Source organism: Bombus bifarius, unplaced genomic scaffold, assembly GCF_011952205.1.
Source record: "Bombus bifarius isolate JDL3187 unplaced genomic scaffold, Bbif_JDL3187 scf7180000008296, whole genome shotgun sequence".
Classification (NCBI taxonomy): Eukaryota; Metazoa; Arthropoda; class Insecta; order Hymenoptera; family Apidae; genus Bombus; species Bombus bifarius.
Window position 1 is genome coordinate 33,683 of NW_022884575.1, and position 26,591 is coordinate 60,273.

At 40.2% G+C, this 26,591-nt stretch overlaps 2 protein-coding genes across 5 annotated transcripts in view; one reads left to right on the plus strand and one right to left on the minus strand.

Moving 5' to 3' along the window:
- Nucleotides 1-4,765: 4,765 nt before the first annotated feature.
- Nucleotides 4,766-11,753, minus strand: LOC117212421 (alpha-(1,3)-fucosyltransferase C-like). Of its 3 annotated transcripts, none has more exons than XM_033457252.1 (4): nt 11,173-11,753; nt 9,155-9,763; nt 7,289-7,586; nt 4,766-6,386 (listed from the first exon to the last, which is right to left on the minus strand). In XM_033457252.1, exons 2-4 carry the CDS (start codon nt 9,723-9,725, stop codon nt 6,038-6,040), a joined length of 1,218 nt encoding a protein of 405 aa, XP_033313143.1. In that variant the 5' UTR covers nt 9,726-9,763; nt 11,173-11,753; the 3' UTR covers nt 4,766-6,037. The 3 variants fall into 3 exon arrangements, with proteins under 3 accessions (XP_033313143.1, XP_033313141.1, XP_033313142.1); XM_033457250.1 differs by having other exon boundaries at nt 10,792-11,752; XM_033457251.1 differs by lacking the exon at nt 11,173-11,753 and adding an exon at nt 9,829-9,889.
- A 3,226-nt stretch (nt 11,754-14,979) lies between these two features.
- Nucleotides 14,980-26,591, plus strand: part of LOC117212420 (lachesin-like) — an 81,288-nt gene continuing 69,676 nt past the window's right edge. The window contains exon 1 of one of the 2 annotated variants that reach the window (XM_033457248.1): nt 14,980-15,123. In XM_033457248.1, the coding sequence (XP_033313139.1) occupies nt 14,995-15,123 (129 nt within the window). In that variant the 5' untranslated portion in view covers nt 14,980-14,994. The remainder of the gene's footprint in view (nt 15,124-26,591) is intronic. The other variant, XM_033457249.1, reaches the window with a different exon arrangement.

The window sequence follows — 26,591 nt, forward strand, 5'->3', positions numbered from 1 at the left end:
CGTGACTTTTTTCCCCGTTTTCTGCTTCTTCCATAAATTCTATATGGAGAAATTTTATATGCCGATATACAGGATGAGCCAGTAAAAATTACCACTTTAAATAACTCGTTATCCATTGACTCTATAAAGGAATGTTTGAAGTGAAATTTTATTTAACATTTAAATTTTATTTATTTATTTTATTTAAGAAACCTCGTCAGGCGAGAACATTTTATTTCGTTTCAATACCTTACACTTTTTGAGAGATCGAGCTAACCGAGATTTTCGAATGGCACGATATATTATTTATAACATTAGTCGATCAAACTAGACGTTTTCTGCAAAAGAGCATTAACCTATTTATAGCGGCAAACTTCAGCAGGTACTTTAACTTTAACTTTGTTAATTTATCGTACGAAAAGTAAAGACAACGTAAACACTGCCTTTCCTTGTCCTTCAGACATTAAAAAGTTACGAATTAAAAAGTTAACGATTCAACACATGCAGTGGCTACAGAAAGCATTTTTCTATATCCTTATTTCCCAAGAAAACACATCTTTCTTTATCAGATTTTATATATTTTACTTCCAGAGTATCTAATGTTACTTCCAGACTAGATACACCTAATTAATTAGTATGCCAGTGCTATAACGAGTACAGTGGATTCAAATACAGCTGAATACACAGATCCGATTCGTGACTCGTCTCCACTGATATAGCCACCCGATTTACGGTTTGCAAAAGGTGTGAAACGTAGTTCGTTACCTTGAAGAATTCATATAATGAATGAATCACACGATCAGCCACGAGTCACGACGACAAAATAGAAGATATCCAGCTACTCATCCGCGCTGATTGCGCGTTGCTTTCAGACACACGCGAAACCGAATAAGTTTCATGGGTCAATCGTAATTTCCAACAGAATTCGAATCTGTCTCACGCAACCATCGTTTCAATTTATGGATACGATTTCGTAACGATTCTCCTCCCTTTTTTTTTGTTTTTAATTAACGAACACAACGACGGCTAATCGACTGGTAAAAAAAAAAAAAAAAAAACGGAAAAATGGAAGGCAGTTACGTCAGTTCGTTTCGCGTGGAGGACGTACGTTTACGCCCCATGTAATTTTTCGATTATCCAGCGATGTTATTGCATCGCATTGTGCCGACGTTGGAAACACTCCCATCGAGTGATTCTTTTGAATAGAATGCACGCGGCACTCTTGGCTGTTAGCGAATCCGACATAACAGCTGCTTCGCGGTTTTCAATCGCCATCGAACGGAAGTTGTTATCGCGTGTCGGTTAACCTTGAGGACAATACCAACATTGTCAAACAAATTTGACACCGAAAAGAGTCATTCACTTTTAATAAACGAGATTCACGGCGTATAATTAACTGCTAGTAACGATTGTCAGTTTCGATTGTTTAACGTACGATGATGTGGGTATTTCCGAGTGTCATACAATTTTGCAAGCGACACCTTTTCCTACATCGTACCACCTGCGTTACGAAACAGGTATTGTACAATACAGTATTATACAATACTTACGCACCCTTTGTTCTTCTTAATGAGATGTACACAGATAGCATACTCCGTTTAGACATAGTTGTTCATCGCGATATTTCTTTCAGTCGAAGTATTTTTTTACCAATTATGTAAAATATTTATGCAAATGCTTGGATACGTTAACGTTCTAGAAACTTATCAAAGACAATGGCAAAGCGAAGATGTTGTAAGTCGTGACAACATGCTGTATCCGCAAATAGTATGCTGAACTATATCTATTCGATAAACGAACAAGAACGTCGAGTATTTTAGTTACAACAAAACAATCGTTTCGCGTTATAATCGTTGGAAAATTTGCCCAGCAGCAAAGTTATCGGTTAGAGCGTTCTAGAACGAGAAACAGAAAAAGTAGACATTCTTCGCGATCTTAGAGAAACACTGGTTGCCGCAAGAACAGTTATAATTACCGCACTTACCGCACAGACGTCTATCCGTCTAGGCAGTTTAGCATTGTACTCCGACCGACGCTGCTCCTCGCATTCTTCTCGTTGCTAGTCTTGTTCACGTTCAAGCAACACGTCGTCCGTGCTATCTGGAAATACGAATTCGCTTTCTCCTAATAACTCACAAATGGGTTACAAACACGACCAATGCTGGCTGATGGCACCTGCAAGTCTAAAAATGCTCAAACTCACAGTTTCGGAATATTAAGAATTTCAAAACCGAGATGTTTAAATCTTCAGATTACTCTAAGGTGATTGTGATAAATTTGAAAAATTGGAAAGTTTTGTATTATAAACGTCTATTTCAATGGCATAAACGATATATATTTAACAGACACACTATAGAACGCAAAAAGAATCTTTACATTTCGAAAGAACGGAATATTTTCGAATAATCGATGAGCTCGCCAACGCTGACTAACGTGTATTTCACAATCCTGAATCTCTGTAATCGTTTAACATGAGATCTACGCTAATGACATATCTGTCCATTGAAATGATATAAGGTAACAGGAAGAAAATACACGAAACATTAAATCATTACTCGGATGATTGATAAAAGAAGTTGAACCGGTGAAACGAAAAGAGGAGACGACAATTTCGTTGGCCATTTTTGTCCCTAACGGCACTACAAAACCACGCGATGTCACAATAAAAAGTTGTACGTCACAGTGACGTTGAAATAGCTTTCGTAAAAGTGGTTAACCAATGGTCTATTGTACGAGTTTTCCAGTTCCACAAAAACGTACCACAGGCATGCGCTTCTTCACGTTCACTGGTCCCAAGCATCGAGTTCCATTCCGTGAGAGAACGTGGCATCCAAGTCTATCAAGCTCGTGTATTTTCTATCACGGTCGTGAAAAATATCGTTCACGATATTCATCGTCTAACACGTTGTTCGTCGATAATATATTCTTTATTCTACTATTTTGCTTACAAAAGTAGAATCACCTTTGGCGTTACAGGAAAGACATACATAAGATCGGAGACCCCTTTATTTTCTTACAATAGTCGGTCAATGATATGTAAATTATACGAATACTCTATTAAATTTATACATCGCTGACAGAAATTTACACTTGAATAGCTGACAGGCGTTATGATATAAAATTCTAGCAAGCTGTTTCGTGTTCGCGTAGAATTTCAAACATCGTAATTAATGTTATTACGAAATAAATTATCAGGCCGAAATTAACGCGATAGAGGAACGTAGAGAGGATCAAATGTTTCTGCTTTTCAAACTGCGGCTTTACGAACGATTTTTCCAAAGGATACCGTGAAAAACGTTGCAACTTCAACGGTACTTTCAACAGTATATTCAAAACGAATCTTCAGCCAACTCATAATTAATCAACGGACCGTACTTGTTTACAAAGAATCCATGAATCGAGCTAACGACAATTTCGACGCGATTCAAATCGTTTCGTCAAAGTGTTTCGCATCCATTCGCGCGAACTTCTTCGTTCGGCGATTCGAACGTCGTCTTACAAATCTTTTCAGACCGACCAACCCAACGGTCTGAAATTTCTGCAAGACCGTCGTCGAAGAAATTGTGAAAGAATACCGTTACCAGTACCGAGAATCTCGAAGACAGACGTTGTTTACGAGGCAGTGTAGCGAAGACACGCGACATTGGCGACTTTGGCGACTGAAACTTTCCAGGAAATAGCGCGAGCTTCAATTAAAACGTACTGACAGGATACGACAAAACGGAGAAGTCTTATCCGCGTTTCTCTTCGCTCGAACGAGCCATTGTCTCGTTTTCTTGATAATGGACGCGAGAATGCTTTTACGAGGTCCATCGGTCGTCGTGGATCGTACGAACGAATCTACGAAAGTATTTCATTTCTCGATGACCAGTCCTTTGTTTCCGTACAAACAGGTAATAACATACACAAAATAATGTACAGGTAGGTCCTCTGTCCGCGAAGCTTTTTACAGGCGCGTATTAGACGCGTCGATGTTAACGATAGATAGAGTAATACTACAGATGCACAGATGCCCACGGTAATATGCAACTGTCCACGAAACAGTAATGAGTCGTTTTCGTCGCTGCGCGTTTTCGTCGTGACGACTGGCGTTAACATTGTCAGTAGCGAGGCGTACGTTGCAAGTACGAACGAATGTAGCGATATAGGATGAACGCGTTTTCCTCATCGCTCGACATTTTAACGACGAGACGAAGCTTGTACGCTTTGTAGTGCGAACACTGTCGTGAACTTATCGTCGACTTATACATAAACTACGCGTCGTGGGCGGATACTGGGCCTTACTCGACTCATGACCTAGAAATGACAAACTCAGTCGGATAGCTGCTTTGAACGTGTCACGCGTACTCAAGAATCTGAATAAATTAGAGGACAGAATATTGTATAAATATAATACAAATAATACTGCTAGTATTTTTAATAAATATTAATAATACGACAGGTGTAATTAATATCGATATTCTCTCGAATCGCGACACGATCGTAGAATTCTTCGAACGTTAAATGTTAAACAATGTCGGACAAATGTTGCGTAAGAGAAAATTGATCGAATATTGCTCGTTGTAAAAACGATGAAGCGAAACTGGTGCATTGAATTTTAAAATGACATTGTCGATTTTTCATGACGTAATACGAACGGTTTTATTGTTCGTTAAAATCAGGCTTTATCTTATAGGTGTTGTATGAATGGTTTGCTAAAAATAGTTCGTCGCCTGATAAGTGATTCTAAACGAACACCGCGAATCGAACGGTACATCGTTTTTACGAATCACTTGAAAATACATCGTTTCCAGCCTGAGAATGCTCATAGATGGTTATAAATTTCAAATTAATTAATTACAATTTTTCTCGCTGTCGGTTTCGCAGGTTAACGAATGTTTGAAAAATAATAAACTCTTCATTTAAAAACGGCAAAACGTTCAATCGTTTAATTGCCACTTCAGTGAACTCGGAATCGAAGGTAGACCAGTGCAGCGAAATAAATTATGAAAATCATCGATCTTCGGAGCACTTGTATACCGATTCGATCGGCGAATATTTATGGCAAGTAATATAACGGTAGATTCGAGCTTCGCGTTAATTCTTTAAATTACGAATGAAACATTCTAATTATGCTACATTACGAATAATGCTGAATGACGCAGATAGATAACTGCGTTTGAAATAGATTGGTTCGGATTCATTTACGCGACTAACGCGTATCTAACACAGAACCGGATCCGTGTCTTGTCGTTTATCGATTTCGTTTTAATTAATCGAAAGTCGAGATTCCAATTTTTTACGAATTTCGCTCTGATGGCATAAACCGTTCATCGATATTTTACATATTTCGATATCATTCACACTGCGCTAATTATAATACAAATCTAACAATTCGTTCCATTTGTACAAGTTTTCGAAAGTACTCGAACGCGTTCACACATCTTTCACGGATATATCGTATTACGCGAAACATTAGAAAATTTCGTTAGCGGTGTTGCGTGGTTCGACTATCATGATACGCTGGTAAAGTTTGCAACAAATCCCGCAATGTGTATAAAAATTACAAGATATTTATTGTAATCGCATACACTTTTCAAATATCGCAGAAATGTTAAATTGTTCGTTATACTAGTAAGACACGACATTTACAGAAATCATCTCTTTGCCACTAGCTACACGTTTTAGACGACTATTCACGCCGTGTACTGATCTTTTACTAATTGTAAATGTGTAGTTTCAATAAACGTAAGTGTAGTTTCGATGTAATCGCGATAGTCGTGTCTCATTAGAGAAATAATTGAAAATGTTTAATATGAGACATGTAATATGGTTTTTCTATATCGTATTTAAGATGTGTATAGAAGTGGGACGTTGATAAGGAAACCAATAAAAATATATATGTCTGTGGACATTAAAGTTCTCCATGGCAAGCGTTAAAATCGCTTTTGCGAGTCTGTATATAATGTATATAACCCTGATAAAATCTTAATGCTTAAATAAATTCGACAGTCGTAAACTAAACGTATTTTACGATAAGTTAAATTTGCACGGTGATATGTGAGAAATGTGCGCTAAATCAGTCTTTGAAAATAGACCCTGTAAGGTAACTGCGATCACGTAAAAATTCCTGGAGGTGACATTTCGATCGGCTGAACCAATCAGACAAAAAGTTTTGCGTTCGTGGCTGTTTCTGCTTATGAAGAAACTCGCAAAGATTGCATACACCTTGTTGAACACCATCCTCGATCTTGTAATACGTTTTCCAAGCAAAGTACTCGCTGTATTTTCGCGGATTTTTGATTAGCTCCTTTAGATATTCGGCCAAACTCTTTGGCGTGTCAAAGTCGAACACGTCTATGTAAGATCGTGGTGGAGCATAGCGGCTGTAATTGGCGCCACCATAAACGATGGGAACCACGTTGTATCTGGAAACAGAACGGAAACAATGCTCTTTGTTAGGTTTCCTTTAGCCGTGACACCTTTTATACCTCCGCCTATTGTTGTCTCAAACAACGAGCATGTAAGGAGTAATTAAACGCGATATTAATATCAAATATATACAATTAAACAGGCGCGATAATATGAAATGTCAACGTGTGATAGCAAGGTCGAAAGTACACGTGAAATTTAAGCGCTATTTATGTCAGAACCACTCAAGAACCAAAATGGTCAATTCCACTTTTTGTAAGCTTCTCAATTTTTTCTCAATCTTTACGAACGTATTTAAAGAAATTAAATTTAAACACAGATTCCCTCCTCTCATTAAATATTCCATATATATATATATGTTTCTACACGTTACATGCGCTCTGAATATCTACGCTTCCAAATGCCCCTCGTTTATTCGCGTTCCAGTATTCGCTTCTCAAGAAACGAACGATATCGAATACTAAGGTAAAGAAGAAATCAGTAATTGACCATCTGCCTCTACTTTTCGATTTAGATTCAATGTGGTTTCTGAACGGTTCGATTAATATTGTTTCAGTCGCTCAAGTCTGCGCTCCCCTTCTAATCTATTCGTATCGCGATCGCCACAGGTGCAGGTATACAAAAAAGAGACAACGAAAGAGAAAAAAAAATAGAAAGCATCGTAGAGAACAAAACGTGGGGAAACGAAAAAAGGTAGAAGACGGGGCAAGCCTGTCGGGGAGGGAGAGGATGGCGATCGCTCGCAGAGCATGGTCACGTGTCGAAACAATTTTATACGGATTCGTCGTTCGAAACACGAGTCCGTCAGCCGATTTGAAATCGGTCAGCGGGCACACGGCAGGTACGAGCTGCGACTGACAATTTTATAGTCGAGATCGTCCCGCGGCCATTGTTTTACCTGAGGCTATTGTACAGCTTCTCGGTTACGTAATCGTCGCACAACGAATTCTCGAATGACAGGTAAAAAAAATAGCCAGGTTCCGCGACTCGTGCGAAGCAATCCTCGTTACGGGGACAAAACATGTTGCCGCATTCTCCATAAACGTCGACCGGTATGTGCTTGGACAGTTCGTTCACGTACTCTTCCCGGCCGCTTTTTGCCACGCAGTTGCTCACGAACCAGATTATCGGCTTCGTCTTGCCTCGAATCGTCTTCGACAACGACGCGTCCACATCGTAGGCGATCGTTCGGTTACCTGTGCAAACGGATCGTTGCTTTGATGACACCATCGATGACTTTAACCGGCATTCTATTCGCTCTAAAGACCGCCCAAGCTCGTTCGTGTGAAATAAATTTATTTTGCGTTCATGATCGACATCTATGTCGTATCGTGACGATTAGATTTACCCGATTGAGAATGCGCTGTATGTTTTTATCGCGAATCTCTCGAATAAACATGAATCACAGTAAACATTAAACAAATACAGCCTCGTGCAATGCCTCGGTTGGACAAGATCAAGAGAAACAAGAAAGAAAGAAAAAGAAGAAAATCAAAGAAACCACAAATACGTATTCGTTTATGATCTTTCTTTCTTGTGACGTGCAATTATCGAAAATTACGGGGAACGATCGAAGGAAAACGAACATGACATAGCTGAAAAGAGCAACCAATCGTAAAGATAAACAAACGCGAAGGACAGCTAATTTGTAACAGTTAATAAAGTCATCGGCGACACTGTAATTAGTAAGATTCCGTGCAGGCTTTGTACGTTGCGCAACGCTATTACGCAAAAGAATTGTTACAATCTGCGGCTATTTTCCGGCCTCTAGCGACTTACTAAACCTCCTCTTTCCTTTGGCCACAGCGCACACACGGATTCCCCGAGGAAAATTACACGCTAACGATGGTATCTGATTATGGCGCGCATAACATCAACGTTGATAAGCTAACGATCGTAATTTAATTTCAACTTAATTACACGCATCAACGCGTAATCCGTTCTCCATTCGATAACCAGTTACAACGACCTCGTTAGAGCTTTTATAATTGTATCCTATTTTTTGCTTTCGCCACGCAAGACACGTTTTCCCCGGCTGTTCCCTGGTCGCATACGAAGAAACTCGTAGCCGCAAAACGTTTTTGCAGCACGTTTCAAGCGGCTGCGCGGCTAGGAAAGAACAGCTACCCGTGTCTCGTGTTACGCCAGCAAATGGCCGTGTTCTTTGTCGTACCGGGCAAAAGCAACGAGGGGGAACCGAGATTAATTACGCACAGCGACGATTATGAAGCACGCGGGACAAGATGATGCGTTCTCCACGAAGCAACTACCGAGGGTGAAACGATTTTCGCGCGCCGTTCTCTATAGTCGGGACAACCAAATTTGATGTACAAATTTATTGCTTTGTTTTTTACTATCTCACGTACTAACAGATCCAAACAGGAATGTATATGATTTATTACAGTGTCGTTTCTTCGACTAAACAAGAAATGATTTATGTTAGAGTATCTTAGCCTTTCAAAATAGTACGCCCTTTAGATTGTAAATAAATTTTTCTTCGTTTATTATCGACAATAAGAACACGTGTTTTCGTATGACACGATCCGAGCAAATACTTCTTCTAACTACTGAATTATCGGATATAAAAGAATTAGGTAGAAGTAGACCAGTTCGACATTCAGGTATCAAGTTTGATCGTCGTAATTATAGCGAAGGATGAACAAAACGGAAAAATTTCTCAACCAGATAATCGATATCCAAGGATTGCTTAAACGAGGCTATCTTTAGAAGATTCAAGATTTTCTTTTTTTCCCGATTTCATTACCTGACCCAGCGTAAAAGGCGCTCCAATTCACATTTCTGCTAGGCGCTACATTTACGTTGGTACGAGCGTCCTTAACGACTGCATAAGTCCACACGATATCGCTGTCCAATCTGTATGTCATCGTGATGTTAAAGAAATCCTCGTAAAAGTAGTTAGTCACCGGCCTGTTGGCCGGGCTTTCCAAATTCACGAAAACGTACCACTGCCGTGGACTCCGGTTCTTTGGCAAGTCTTCCAGATTAAGATCGTTCCCATGAAACAAAACAGCGTCGAAGTCTGTCGGATTCACCATATGTCTGTTGTTAGTCGCGTAACAATTGTTCACGGGGCAATCGCGGGCGATGTAGCCTGTGCCCATGTAAAATGTCTCGCTGCTGAACATCTTGGTCCAATATAGGATTTTCTTCGTCGTATTGGCGAATCGTAGATCCTGGTCAAAGACTCCCCCGAAGCGTAAGAGATCGTCGTCGCTCCCGTTGAAGCAGAAAGACAGAACGTACAGAGCGATCGTGAAGATCGTGAGGACGATCAAGCTGTTTTTTCCAATCACCCATAATTTCATATCGGTCATCTATGGTTATTCGTCTTGTTTCGAATTTTGTCTCGTTGCTGAAAAAGATTGTTGCGTGATTTTCATTGACGAGATCGTTCTCATCTGTTTTTCTGTGTCTTGCCGATTCCTATCGAGGTATTGTAATTGTTTAACTAACGGAAATCCCGACTTATCGTTAAGCTAGTTCCTTTTCTCTTTTTCTTTTTTTTTTTTTTTTTGTCGCGCAGTCAAAAATGCGTTTGTTACGTTCGAGATAACCAGCTGAATTGATCTTGAAGAGGGTTTAAATGAAACACAACGGACAAGGAGGAGGCTCAGAGCAACAGATTTCGATCTCTCGAGTCTTAATTCACTGTGCAAAGTATTCTAACGAACAGTTGATGAGTCATGTAGAGGTAGCGTAATGATGAGCAAATGTATTGTTTGTGATAGTAATCCATTAAGAACATCTGATATGCAATTCGTTACGCTACAGCTATCGTAACTTTTTGAATAATTCACGACCTAAAAAAGTCACTTATAATATATTATTCAAAGGTAGTAGATCGATTATGCGCTAAAGCTATAAGTAGATTTTTCTGCGAGTCACGTAATCTAGTATGAAAATGAACGTTTTCTTTGGACTTACAATACTTTCAAACAATTTAAAGGAACGTAAACGTTAAATACAATGTTCCTTTATTACTTGAAGTACTATGCGCGTAGATTACGACAATGAAGCTAATTGAATACGTAAAAATTATCCGACGCCTAATAGATAAACGATAAAGAAAATTAACAAAGCATCGTTCTTATCGTTTCTCCTTCTATCTTTTCTTCTATCGTGCTCTTCGTTGACACACGCAACAGGCTGATACAGATAACAACGCTACAGAGAGCAAAAGAAACAGTCCGCGATATTATCAGATTTCGTTTAATTGAAAATACCTTTCAAAGTCGTTGCCTCTCTCTTGTCGATCGAAAATTCTGTAATGGACACGCATCAAATCAAACGTATCTCTGTTCTCATTCTGTTTTTTCGTTTACTAAAAGAAATTTGGCTAAATTTCTGTTACTTCGAACGTCGTGAAAATTACGAACTTACGTGATTATACAAATTTTGAGGTTCCCAATGAAAACGAGTTTTCTCGCAAGCGAAATCAATCGAAAATTGAACAATTGCGTGATCGAGGCAAGTCTATGGAAATCGAAATCTTTCCGTCGGATTGCAACGAAGTTTGGCTAAAAATCTGTTGGTTCGCGTGTTATGCCCAAAGCTATGACTACGTAAAATCATTATGTAAGATTTTAAAGTTCACCATAGACACTGCACTCGCGATCTTTTTTAATCGTTCGCGATTCTTAGAAATTTCGTGCATCGAGACGCGATTGTATCGGAACGCGTCGAATTCAAAAAGGGAGGAGTCCGTTTCCGGCGAAGGATCGACGATGAAAAGAATGATAAAGCGTGTGATCGATGGTTCACCATTGCCACGACGCGTCCAACATGGAATCCGAATGTGGGACACAGGTGTTCGATGAAGGAATTTGTCGGAAATCGCCGCAGTTCGCAGTTTACTCTCTGAAAGTCTCATAAATTTCGCGTATTCGCCTCGGTTGTCCTCTCGTCCTTCGGTGTGCTCCTCGCGTTCTCATCTCGAGGAACATCCGATGTTTCGTTCCTCCTACTATGTTTCAATCGTGATTCGCTAACTTCGACTATCATCGATGGTTTTTTCTTATTTTATCCTTGTATCCGGTTTTTTTTTTAACTTGCACCGATAAACTTCGTTTTAAGACAAACTAAACAATCAAAAGAAAACCGAACGATCGAATGAAATCAAATGGAGACTTCGCGCAATCAAACGTGCAAAATATCGAGAATACAAGATAGTTGTAAAATGCAAGAGCAACGGCAATCACTATAGAAATACCACGAATCGCGCAACTACCGACTGTGTCAGCAGTTGTAAGCCGACTGGTCTAGAGTTGGTGGTGGTCAAATGCGATGTGCACGCTGTTATGTCTATGCTAGTCCCGAAGAAGGCATCGACTGTGCTCGGTGGGGGAACTATGGATGAATAGAGACATTCTATTATTTTTTAAACCGATTAATAGTCGTTGGTCGTATCATCGAACCGTTGCGTTATCGGTGGTATCCGTTATCGGATCGTTCTACGTATGGAGAGGTATAGATATTGACAATATAATTATAAAAATGACTCGTTTCTAATATGAAAACATGTACGTGTTTGAATTGATACGAGGCACAGTTTTACAATAAACACTCGTAAGTTAGAGTTGTTTACAGTATGTATTATGATACAGTTACTATCACGGAACGCATGTTATTTTATCGTATTAAAAAAAAGGCTATATATTTATTTAGTTATAGTTTTTTTCGCCCTTGGATTTGTATAACGCGAAATTCGTATAACACAGAACGTATGTCTCGCGTTATTAGAGGTCCTACTGTATAGCCCAACATGGCTTGTTCCAGGCTGGACAGGAGTAAATAATGAAATAATGAAATAATGTAGTACCGTTGTGTATCATATCCATATGGAACTGTAACTGTAACAGGTTTACTTGTGGGAAAGCGAAACGCTCGACGGATCACGGAGGTCATAGCAAAGTACTGGTGGATCGTGTTCCAACCACCTACTCCGTTTCCTAAAACATTGTTTCCCTTGTTCCCTTGAAATTTATGATACCTTAGGAAAGAGGAATAAGAAGACGAACTTGAAAGGATTAATTTATAGTGAAAAATGTAAATGAAAATCAGATTGAGGGCGAACGAAACGTATATAAAACAAGACAAGAGGCAACAATCGATTCGAAACGATTGAAATCGAGCTCGCTATCGGAACGAACAGACTTTATCGACATATCGCCGACGAAATTGAAACTTATATAGTACAGCTTGCTCGCGAGTGACGCGGATCGCTCGATTAAGAGGCTTTCCTCGAGGAAATGGAGCGACTTAGCGGCGTATAACTTCGCTCCTTATATCAACTCAATCGTAAAACTTAGTCCCTCACAATCGTGCTTGAACGACACCGCAACTTCCGTCGGGACAGTATCAAGGAAGACGGAGAATCACGTGCGTCCGATGTCGTGATTTACGAAAGGAACTTCTACCGCGACAACTCTCCTTAACGATCATCTGGCCGCGATTCCTTTCCGTTTATCAAATATCCACATCAAATTTCGCGAAAGACGGATAGAACGTACTAAATAGAACGAAACGAAATAAATTGCCGACAGGTTCACGCTCCACCAGCGTTTCTCTCTTTTACCGGATTTTATCACTCTAGTGTTACAAAGATGAGATTAAGAGACGAGATTACTCACGCACAAACTTTTGTACAATGCTTCGAAAATTTGTCTTCGTATATGTTTTGTGTGAAATTGTCTCACCACTGCAGGATTAATTGAGGAACTCAATGATTACCGAAGGATAGTGTCTAGCTCTATTCCTGAATAGAATATCAGGTGGCTCTGTTCAAAATAAAAGTTCGGAATACGACATTGGTACTACCACGACGCGGATAGAAAGGCACTGTACACGATTAGGTTACGAAATTACGCTTCGCGGAATGATACACAGTTCCATGACAATAATAGCGATTGAGAATATGAACGTTGAGTTGAAAAAGGATCAGTTGACCATGAGCAGCACGACAATTTTAAAGCTACAACTTAGCGGTGCTAAAACGAAATGATGCAAACAAGTTAGAAAGAGTGGCATAAGGACGGTTAGGAATAAAATTGATAAGATAAGAATATCGATAAGTGAGCATTCTGTAAATCGATCTTTTTCGGGAGTTACTATAGGCACAGAACGTTCGTAACACACACGCGTTACACAATTTATGTAATTTTTAGGGCAGAGTCGTATCAAGCTATCAAGATATAAATTCTTTTTTCTTTTTTCTTTATAAGCGATTCCGAAACGGTATATGAAACGATAATTAGAATCAGGAGCTCGTTCTTCTAATCAAATAACCGGAAATTCTCTAAGAGACTGCTGTACCGGTTGGTACAGATTTGAAAATCTTGAAGAACTAACGATCGTTTAGAAGATGCGCAAGAAGCAAGGCAGCGTTGGTAATCTCGCAACATCGAACAGCGACGCTATGATTAATTCTTCTCATTAATCACAGACCGATCCATCATCATGGTATCTGCGACGTTATTCTTTGACGCCGCTCGAAACGCTGCGAAATCAATCATAATCGGAGTTTAAGAGGATGCTGCTACTTTGTAAAGTCTCTCGAAAAGTCTTCCTGCACGGATTTATCGTGCTGGTATAATCCATATGTATGGGCAAACCCGTTGTCACGTAACTGATTAACAAAGTATCGCATAAACATGATTTTCTAGCATAAACTAGTTCATAAACTTCATAAATAATTTCTTACGATATCTTAATAACTTAAGCCGAGGATGGTACATGTAGCTCGTTAACAGTGATTTATATCTAGATTCCATTTTTATTTATAATACTAGGCTTAATTATATACATCATTTATAAAAATATTGGACAACCAATCGTTTTATCCAGCCTAATCTAATACCTCATATATAATACGTCATATAAGATATGACTTTATAAGAACATTCGTAGGTTGCTGATGATAGTCGCGAATGTCATGACAGTCACATAGCGTAACGATTACATCAGCAGAGTAAACGTTCAGTTGGAAAATATTTGACGGATTTTACGATACATAAGATATCGGTGAGCGAAATAATTTATCACGACGTGATATTATACAATTTCCAGTTGGAGACTCGCTTTCTTCTGTATACGCTTCGAGATAGAATCGACGGTTTCCTCTTCCACTCGAACGATCAACCAACTGCCCTCTTGCTTCACCCTTGACCAATTCTGAAACTTTCCCAACGGATTTCTTGACTGGTATGACTCGCGGTGACCCGCTTCCTCTTCCTCTTCCTCTTCCTCTTCCTCTTCCTTTTCGTCTTCTTTGGAAACTTGTTTCTCACCTACCATGCGTTTCTATCTCCACCGACATCGTATGTAACTGTTTCGAAAAACATCCTCTAACCTTTCATTTCGACAAGGTATCGATAGTTTACGATGTAAAACGAACCACGTCGATGAATATTAAAAGCGAATAACGTAATAGCTAATAAATATCGTTTCGTCGTGTTATTATAAAAAGCAAGATGAATATTCTCGATGATCGTATCGGACGATAAATTTACCCATGTCGAGGGTCGATCTGTGAAATCGTCTCCTCGAAACATCAAATAATTAACACGAGGAAGAAACTAGCGATTAATGGAATTTTCTATCTGTGCAGCTCTCTCCGATCGACCAATGTTTGCCGAGCCAATACCGAACGTCACGGTGCCATTGGGGAGAGACGTCAGCTTACCCTGTGTCGTTGAAAACCTCGGTAATTATAAGGTAATTAAATCGAAGAATCAATGCCATATCGTTCTATGCAGTTTCCGAGTTTCGCTAATATATGTACACGTAACTCTCTCTCTCTCTCTATTTTTCTCTCTCTGCGCTGTCGAAAAGCTTCTTGTGCCGAAGCTCTCTTTACGATTGCAAGAGAACTCGATTCGATTCAACAAGTCCTATCTAAAATTTCTTACGTTTTCTTTCGGCCGTTCGTTGTGATCGAACGTTCGGAGATAACGCGTTAAGTACGTAAATGTACGTCTTTGAATTATGAACGTATTTTGCGAAGAACCAGATTCAACGAGATTGAAATTTTTCTAATTGATCGCACGAGAGAGCGAGGTACGACGAAAAGTTAAAAATGACGCAACGGGATGATTCACACACACACACACAGTCACGATCTCGGTTTGCACTATCGAATTTTCTGTGAAAGCTATCTCGCGAGAAGTGTGCGGTTGAAGCAGGACCTGGCGCTTACGTAAGCGCACGTCAATGGCTCCATTATTACGCAATATCGCGTGTAAATAATAAACGCCGCCGCAGACGTTGTAACATCGCCGCGTTCTAAAATATTTACGCTATCTGCTCCCGATATATCGATTCCCTGGGCCGTCCCTCCAAGGCAAAATATTCGCTGCTGCTGGCGAAACGTTTTGTCGCGGTGTGCACGCTCGAAATACTTTTGTTGCGACGATTTTAAATGGAACGACGCGCACGAAGGAGCCCGTTCGACCGAACTAGAGCTCTAGGTGTCGCCCACTACAACGTGAATAGCGTTTTCAAAAACCGAATAAACACGTGTCACCGTGCAGAATAGCTGGTTTTCAAAGGATGCGAATGATGCTCCTTTCGACGAACAACTTCCGTCTTCTCGCTTGTCCTGTGCAATTCGATTAACATAATCGAACATATTCGTAGTAGCTGACCAAAACTATTTTGCGTCGTCTGGACGGATAGTTTTGTAGCGGCATTATTATTGTGCCATTGAATAGTAACGTTGTTTTGGTTTACAATGTCTAGAGGCAAATGAACTCTGAACAGATTGTTATTGCCGTTTCTTGTACTCTTCAGCCAGAGTTACGCAAATAGGAAGATTAACTTTTTGTGGTAACGTTCATTGATATAAATGTATGAACGTGCTCCCTGTGACAGAGTATTATTATCTTTTCTTCGATCGGCATAGTAACATTGAGCAGGCGACGATTACAACTGGCATACATTATCTCTGTATTTGTACTTATACTGATTTTAATACGTCAGACTATTGCGAAATACACCTACACGTTTAATCCGTGTCAGTTTCATTCGGATTAACCAAATTATCATGCTCGTACAAGACAAACTTCTGGCCGATTTGGTGCACAGTTGGTTTGAGTTTATTTGTGATCCATCTTTCCAAGCGTTCTTAGAAATAATGCTTTTCAGCATACTTCTCGCCATTATACTCATTCCGACTGCCTGGTTATCAACCGTATAGTGATCTTTAACGACAGAAAAAGAGGCTAAGAGACAATTCATTTAGCTTGTAATTAGTTTCCTTTCCTTTGAAGAATCCAACAAGTTCGAGAGACTCGACATGAAACAGATACCGAATGAAAAATATAATCTAAAGAGGAGTCGTCGTTAAAGAACCAATATCAGTAAGAACGAAAGTAGAAATAGCATTACGTTACGTAGCAATCGCCGTTCCTTTCAAGTTACGGAACAGCAGAAAAAGAAAATTAAGAATAAACAGAAAGGGAAATGAGAACGAGAATGGCCGTTCATTTTCTCGGAAACGATCGTTTAAACATCTCTGCTATTATCGCGCGTGTAAAACCACGTCGGAGCAAGATCGCCGCGATAATTCATCCGTTGGCCGGCACGCGTAGCCATCGATTAAGGTTATAGAACAGCGGGCAAAGTAAAATAAAAGGGTAAAGATCGGGTGGTATAGTAATAAAGAAGATCGGAGAAAAAAGAAAGGACGAGAGATAGAAGAGAGAAAGAAAGCAAAGAAAAAGTACTACGAGAAACGTTTGCATTGGTACACACGATCGCTCATTAGGATAATATCGGTGGAGCGCGTAACGCGTGTTCCATATTACTCGAGCATTTACCAGTTTCGCGGTCGTAAACCATTAAACGAGGAGAAAATACAAAAGACGTGGCCTGGTTGAAAGGAGACGGCGAGCAAACGGAAACGTAACGCGGCTCGCGCGCTTCTCTCGTTCGTCCCTTCGGTTTATTCGCTGTCTTTTCCCTATCCTCTCTGACGTTCAATTATGTACTTGCACTGCATCGGAAGATCCCGGAGTTATTAGCATTACCGCGATTCCGACGAATGCTTCCTCTCCCGTTGGCCGGCGTGTCGGTAATTTCCATCGGTTCTTTTCTGCCGTGGACCGCAATCTCCACGATCCAGGGGCGGATTCTTCGACGGTATCTCAGACCAGCTCGATGCCTCCCACCGACCAGCATCGGAGGACCGTTGTTATGCAACCGCCTCCGCCACTGCGCCTCGCCGCCGCTATTGGAAACGCATCAGTTGTCCCGTGAAGGAGCTCGATGTTGGTAACTACGAGGCCAGCCTACGGCAAGATCGACATTACACGCGAACAAACATATCGGCCAGCGGAACCAGCGACCATCCACGAGACGGATCGAGAGGAACCAACTCTACCGTAGGCTGAAAAACTGGCGAATAAATCGCGGGACCTTTGTCGAGAATAGTGTCCTCTTTATATTCTGTCCATGGAGGAGAGATTATGGAAAATTCTCCTGTGTGTGTACATATATAGAGATAGTAGGTGTATATAGATGGGTATTTTATAGCGTATGTAGGTACGATAGAGACGTTAAGATTGGAAAATTCTAGGGAGAAATATTTTCAGTAGGGCGTTCGAAGCATCTGCATTTCGAAATTGCAACGCGGAATCTGTTTCGTTTTTAAATGCAGGAAATGAGAAGCGCAGACGGTTCGGCGACTGGTGCCGTCGCGTTGGTTCGAATTAAATTTTGAAACAGGTAGAGAGTGGCGCGACGGCGGTAAATATTTCGTCAGCCAAGTTTTAAGGGGTTGATGCGATTTTTATTTACGTTTAATTTGATTTCGTGCCAAGCGGATTTTCTCATTACGTTTCACCGAATTCAACATGATTTGAAAACTGGTAGAATTGTATATCATGATTAATTTGCCCTATATAGCAAGTTTTCTGCGTTCGGCAATTTTTCATGCTCTGACTAATTTTATTTAGCGATCTCTCCACGATTCGAATATATATATATTTATAGGCTGCCACAAAATATAGGGGGGCGAGGGTGCTATTCATAGGGTCGATTCTAGAAGTCAAAGCGATAAAAAGGTTCGTGTAAAAAGTCGTCGTTGGAGACTTATCTTTGAACTTACAAACAATTTCATTTTACGCTAGCATTATACCGGCTAATCTTTCTCTCTATCTTTTTTGCGCTTCGTATTTATCATTCTTAAGGTCCATGAAACGAAACAACTGACAGGATAGACGTAAATGTTGATCATTTCCCCTATTTGTACAAACAGAATTATTTCCACTTACGAAATGTCTTAAAATAGCGATTTCTCGATAATCTTGGTGTACGTTCATACTCTTTGAATCCTCCGAAACGGTTTCGAAACGACGGCCGATTTGCGTTGCCCGTGTAACGTAAGATAACGAAATTTCTCGGTAAATTCAGAGTTTACGATACATCGGCGATTGCGATCTCTTTCTTGTAAAATAGATAGCGCCGGAAAGGCAGATGGGAGAGGATACGCCCGACCGTGGCACGAGGAAGTCGCAAGAGCGATAGTCTCGGCCACGATCCCGTTATCACGAAGAATTTCGCGCAATTACGTGGCCAAGAGATGATTGAGCACCGCTGCGAGGTAGATGGGAGCGGCACGTGTTCCGGGCCGAAACTTGCGCCGCATCCCCGTCTGCATGTCTTCCACGCACGTGCACGTGACTGCACGCGGGAACCCCGGAGAAGACATTGCCGGTCGGTTGAAGGCGCTTATTAGTCCGAGCCAATTACGAACGCGAGTTCCTGAACGACAACGTGCCGTACCCGGAAAATTGCCACTCTCGCGCTCGTCCTCTTTCCAACCGGATTCCAAAGGGATTCGAATCCTTCCTTTGTTCGATCCCTTTCAAGGAATCCAACGCAACCGATGGAAATTTGATTTTCAACCGACGAAGGGACAATTTGCGGTAAAGGGAGAGTTGGGCGCTGAATGTAAAGAATTTCGGTGACAAAGGACACGTATAAGGTTAATTTAATAAGCGAACATCGCGAATGATCTGACGGATACGTACAAGATTCTTCGTATAAATAGATACATTTTCTACGTAGATGTAGTCAGTGGAAAGTAGATTCTGTGATACGTGAAATCTCTGTATCCCCATTGATTGGTATTGGATAGATACATATTTCGTATATATTTCGGTGGGCGTGAGATTGATGAAAAAGTACGCAGAGGGAAAGGAGGAGATTGGGAAAGAAGAAAAATCGACAGAGGATTAAGAGAAGGGAGGAAGGAAGGGAAACGCGAGTGGATTAAAGAAAATGAAAGGAGTAATAATTATTCGTCTTTACATCCTTTTCGAGATAAGTGTATATCTACGTTTGCGTCAAAGGAGAGTGAGTAATTATAAATATTATCTGTATTAATTAAATTGAATTCAATTATTCGTGTGTAATTTCATGCAAAAATTAATACTGCATAGATTAAAGTCACTGTATATCCTTCAAATACGTTACAACTTTTAGGACCTTAAATTCTGCAGGGTAAAATAATAATTTTCTCGGATTGAATCAAGATAGTATTAAATGACGAAAGATTTCGAGGTGGCGGAACGTGAGCGGAAATGCAAATTAATATACATCCAGTACCTATCCATTGAACATCATCCTGGTTGAGAGGAAAGGTCTTAGAAAAATCAGATATTACGGCGAAAGTACCTTGGAAGTATAAACGGGAATTAAAGGAATGGTAGACGGTGAATGGTTAATAAGCAAGGCGATGATAATTCGTTATACGTAACTGCAGTAACGGGACGAAAGTGTGCGAATTCTTAGAGAAACAACGAACGTTGCAAAGCCGGCAGAAGAATTTTAATAATTCGGCTGATCCATTTTTATGAAGGAAGAGACGGACGTTACTATGCGGCGACAATAAACTGTAAGCTCATCCGCGTTTACAGCTTCGACCATTATACCGGAGAAACATAAAGATGTTCGCAGCCCTCTACGTTCTAAGAATAAAAATTGAGGCCTTTTCAGTCGATTCCACCCGCGATCAGAACCGATAACTTCACGGAGAAAGACGTTCCCCCCGACGATCGGTGTCATTTTCCTTTTCCTTAAGAAACCATAAATGGACATGTTACCACGAAGGTTGGTAGGTCGATAAATGTCCCACGCCGCACGACCGTTCCTCTACTCTTTCAAGAATCTTCGGATCTTTTCTATACTTATATAAATTATGTATTTTCTGTAGAAATAAAGAAAAAGAAAAGAAAAAAGAAAAAATGAAATTCGCCTGGCACGTTTGCGAAATAATTGTTATATTTTTATGGAATCTAAAACAGAGATCTATTACACGTTTTAAATGGCGAATACTTCATTTCGATTATTTTACAGATTTTGTGGTATTACGATGGTTCTATAAACTTGCAGAGATTAAAATTTGTTCATAGATACATGAGAATCCGCAGCCTAGTTATTGAGCGATCAAAACAATTTTATAGTGCGCTATAAAACGTCAAAATTGATTTACAATATCGTAGCGAAATTTGTCCGGTATTAAAAGGTTGCTGATCGATATTGGAGTAAACAAATGGAAATGTTATCTGGAAATTTACTGGGCCGAACGCAGCTCGAAATTTCGCCCGGTATATTTTAACAATTTATTCGATGCCGGTTCGCTTACGTTTCTCCATTCCAGATTAACGTTTCATTAAAGCTCGTTGCTTCACGGTACACGCGGAAACATTATTTTGCGTGATGGAGTACGCTTTTGAACCACGTTCTCCGTTTGCTACCGAATCGAAGGGGTTCGTTACACGTCAGTCGCTATCCCAGCTTTTCCATCGGTATCGTACGATCTACCGATGGGACGCAATTCACGAACGCGTAGTCTGTCCTTTAATCTGTTCCAATAAAATCAATCCGGAAAAATCGTATCGAATCACGATACCTTGCCTGGGCTGGAGAACCACCGCCAGGAACGTATTAACCATTATCGATCCTTCCTCCCGTTCTCCTCGTCGTTCCATCATTGCTCGCCGTTCCACCTATGGCTTTCGATCAAACGTAAAAAGAGAATCTACTTTTCCGCGGTTTCATCAATTTTTTATCCGCGTTCTTCGCCAGCCAACGAGCACGCGTTTGAGTCTGCACAGACGACGTTGGAACGTTATTTTCGAGAACGAACAGCGAGAAACAATCGGTCTGCCAGTTTTTCCCTCGACTTTGAAATCGTGTATCACCCATTTCACCGATCTAACAGTCTCATTAGATTCGACGTTTCACCGGTACAGTCCCGAGGGACCGAGTCGACTTCCAGTTCTTTGATCGGAACGCCAGAAAATTCTATTTAACGCCTGCAACGAAGTATCTTCGCTCGTTCCCTATTTAGAATGCTCCAGCCGATACCGAAAGAAACCGTACGACTTTGTCAATTTCCACGAATTTAATTATACCACGAAGCCAGGGAATCACGATGAAACTCTTTCGTTCAAATGAATTCCTACGCTTGGTCCGCTTGTAGAATACTCGGCACGCGTATTCGTTACGTGCTCTTGAGGTACGATGGACGGCAAATTGAAAAAAATGGCTCGCCATATGTACGGTTTCGTAGATTAGGTTGCAAGAAGAGGCAGACGTGCCGCAATTTTGTTCCATTATACTCGTCGGAAATTACAACGCGAGGACGAAATACGCCGAATATGAAGAACATAGATGGTCGCCTTGTTTGTCATCGATCTTTCGTCGTTCGTTATCTTGAATATAAGGAATTCAAATTTTCCGCGAATTATAAAAACAATTACAGTTTTACCCTGTTCAGTTATTTTTTCATTTATCAGTTATCGTATCTGTAGGTGTACGGTATTGTTTAAATTGCAAAAGAAAAGCCGGTAAGCAAAGAATCGATTTAACGCAGAAGAAAAATTCTTTAATAAATAACGCATCTTTATATTCTACAACGAAGAAGAAGGTAAACGATTGCTTCGTATAAAATTTGTTGTTCCATATATAGCGACCTTTAATCAGTACGCCGCGATTGTTCGTGAATTTATGCAGAAATGTACTGGATACGCGTAACATGCAAAAATGTATAAAACATCCAGTAAAGAGAGTGAATATTCGTTATAATATTAAAGTAAAGTATTCATAATATTTTTAAAGAATGAAATAAATCTCTATTTAATTCTCGTTTCTTTTATTATGTTCACGTGAACGTGAATTTGAATAAACATCCGCAGTCTACTAAAAATATTTTAGAAATATAATGTAATTTAGTTTGGTCCGTCGTATAAACAAGCCATCTTCATTTTGTAAGTATGAAATTAATTTATCATTATACTGGATCTACCAAGTACTTCGTAACTTATTAACTTTTTCATACTCGATGTTGAATATACGCAGCATCGTGCCCTTTATTTAGCTTACTAATCGATTAAACGATAAACGTACTTCTTTTCAGTAAAATTGGTCCCAAATTTTAATACGTCGTGTCCTCTTTACAAAACCAGCTGTAGCAAAACATGTTATTAACGATTAACAAACACAATATTTCTCAGAAGGTAAACGAATTCAGTTCTGGGAAAGTAAATATGTCCTTTATCAATCTTGATATTTTCGTAATTACAAGCACCATTCGAAAAACATGAAACGATATCGCCTTTACTTCCTCTTACATTGAACTCCTTACGAATGTATTAACGCGTTATCAAGATATTAGAATACAATACGTGTGAGACACGACGAGATCAAAAACATTGAACACGTTGAAACGCGTGTCCATTATTGACAGAACGGAAAGACGAGGGAGGTGAGCTCTTCCGGTAAAAGGGGAAAAAGTGGAGGCAGCACGGTTGCGCGTACTCTGTAATTAGCTAATTAGGAAATGAATTTAATAATTAATTTGCTAACCGAATTACAGCGGTGCGATCGTGCGTCGTCAGGCGTCGGCGCCACGACGCGCCGACGATTTGGACGTCGCGTGTCGCCGTGAGTCGCTTCTCGTGGTCTGTGAAATTATTTTTAATTACCGCGCCGATAAATCGTCGAGTTAACTCGTGCTCGAGATCCGAAGGAAATAGTGTCAGATCGTGGTACATCATCCAGGAAATGTATTCTTCGCGACGAAAAACATCAAGTGAGAAGGTAGTGGTAACGTTTATCGATTAACGCGAAACTTTCGCGCCAGAGAATAATTCATTTCTCGCCACCTTCCTTCTCCCTCTTTAATCGCGTCCAACATAGAATTTGCTACAAATTGATTCTTTCTAGATTCTAGATAAAGTCTATCATCGTCTATTGTACATCTTATCAAATCTTCCTTTATTTAGACATTTTATTTAGACATTTTATTCAGACATTTCAGTACTATTGGTCATTTCAAATTACAGGTAAGATTGCAGACGTAGCGACACATGTTGTCGAGAGCGACACATGTTTTTGAGAACGACTCATGTTGTCGTTTAGCCTCGGGACACGGACACCGCCTTGAAACATAACGATAAACAAACTCCGGGCAAAACAATGTTGCCGCTACGCGCAACCGTCGATCAAAGACGAATACAAATTTTCCGACTTTCCCCCGACCAGTATAAATAAACGGACGCGATCGCGAGCCAATCAGTTATTATCCGAGTTATCATACGAATTATTATACGAACTATTAACAGTGACTAACGGAGTATACGAGTTATCGAGTTATCCGCGAGCGATCATACTCTATCTTTACGAATACGTTTGTACGAGCGTCTCTCGACAGTATTTATATTGTTTAATTTATTTAATTTATTCCAAATATATTTGATGTTGCAACAGCAATCTCTCGTTCTCGTTATTCTATATTATGATCCTCGACACTATTCACCACACAGATGAATGTTAATTTCCTCGAAAAATCTATTTTTAAGCTACAACATTTTCGCTAGAACAGATCGCTTTATTTCGAGAACATGATTCTCTTATAGCTGATATTTTGAAATGTGTAGATACCTTTAATGTAATACGAGTATGTAGAACCCTGAAATATCCTGTACTTTATCAATCTAGGTACATCCAGAGTTAAAAATAATCATTATCGGCTATACTAAACGTTATCCTCGGCTAAACAAAAGCATACGATACAGATAGCATAGAAGCATAGAAGTTACTATATTACTCATAATAATAATAATAATAATAATACAATAATAACTGCGTTATTAATCTATAGATTACACTATTTATTCTATTACAATGTCAAAGCAATTGTTTACGCCTTTCAAGTTTGTTATCAGATTAGAAAGTGCAGGAACTATACGTATAGTTCCCACTGGGATACTGCAAATATCAATACTAATCACATTCCGTAATACATCTTCAACTTTCTCAAGACAATAAGGACGTTCCATCGCGTTTGAGTGAAGCAAAACTTCATCCTTTCAGAGTTCCAATCTTTCCCCTTGATCTCTCCACCAATCAACTTTCCCCTCTAGTCTCCGCTTCTGAACTACGGAAACTCCCTTTACCCACGTCAACGAATCGATTCGCACATTTTAAAGAAGCGTCGAACGACAGGCGGCAAAGGGAATGAGTAAGTTGCTCCCATCTGGTCTACTAGACGACATGTTCGGATTTCTCCGACGACGACCAGCTGTCAGCAGATGTTTCATTCGTAAAAAAAAAAAAGAAAAGAAGGGCAGAGGAGAAAAATATGCCACAACAACGTTAAGGCTAGAAACCGCGGAGAAATATAAAAGCGACCTTGTGGGAAATCAAGTTCGGTCTAATGACTGTGCCGGCAAACGTCGGGAATATTTTCGCAAAGTTGATTAAAACGAGCAACTCCCCTCCTCGACGCTAAACGCCGGGCCGTTGTTGGAATTGCGCGTCGATTCGACCTTCCTCTCCTTTCTCCTTGACTCTATCCGCCACTCCTGCGTTCCCCCTCTCCGTTCTAGCATTCTCTCTCTCTCTCTCTCTCTCTCTCTCTTGTTATGTTCTCCAGCCACTCGGTTACTTTTTCTCCCTTCGCCCCATTCCATGCGGTGGTTAATTAAATTCTAGATCGACTGGTCGATTGTTTTAAGAAACTCCGCGTAAACTCCAACGACTATTGCCCCCTTTCCTGTCCCTCTTCCCTGCCTTTCTTTTTTTATCTTACGCCACGACTTAATTTCGGACGATATTTAAAGAGATCGAGGAACATTCTTGCGGAAACACGAGCAATCGATCGTCCTTTTGCTCTTCTCTTATATTTCTTTTTTGAAGTACGCGAAAGTGCAAAGTCCGAGATACGATGACTACAATCAGTATTGGACGTACACTCGTACTTTCCAATGAAATATTTTTCTTTCTATCAGATTTTACATTTTTACTTGGTCCGAATTCGTTAGCGCGTAAATACTACACCATACGCGATAGTGTACCAATATTCAGTGTAGCCGCTGTACTTTCATCCAAAAGGTCAATTTGAACAGCTACGCTGCTCTAAGGAATTCCTCTATCGGAAAAAGGAAAAAAGAAAAACGAAGATCCGCCTGTAACCAGGTTGATGTATTCGCGAGAGTCTTTATTAAAACACATATAGCTGAAGTGCGTTTTATCGAAGCTTCGCGAAAAGTATTTTCACGGATGACCACCAGGCCATGGTTTCTAACATTTTTTATAGTTCGCAGTTTGCATCTAAATTAGTATTTGCCAAACCAGCCTCAGTTCCCAAAAGTTCACCATGTTCGTTTCTGACCAACTTCCCCCTGGCTCTTCTCAATTTACTCTTTCTTCTCGTCTTTTCTTCCTCCTCGTTTCTTCTTAACCAACCCTGGGCTGCAGCACTTTCGAATTTCACCTTGCAGCAACGCGCACCCGTTACAGCCACTGTAACGACTCTCGAACGAGAGCGAACGAGTATCGTTTACGAGGCTGAGAATTTTCTCGGAGGGTTATTACTTGCCGGAAAAAATTTAGAGCCACGCTGTTGATTATCGAGCGTGCGTAAAAAAAGAAGTATGTAGATGGTGAAGAGCAACGGGTTAATGCTAATGTCCTTCCTCGAAAATGCGCCTCATCTTCGTTGCAGATAGGATCTCGGACGACAGCGCTTTAGAATTCCCTTTAACACACCCCTTTCGCTGGAATTCGAATCAAATTCCGAAGGATTTACGAAGAGTCACGCTGGATAACGACGTCTGCTTTCCAAAAGGATGAACGAAGATGTTGCTAAATTCTACACAATCTGAATTTGACGA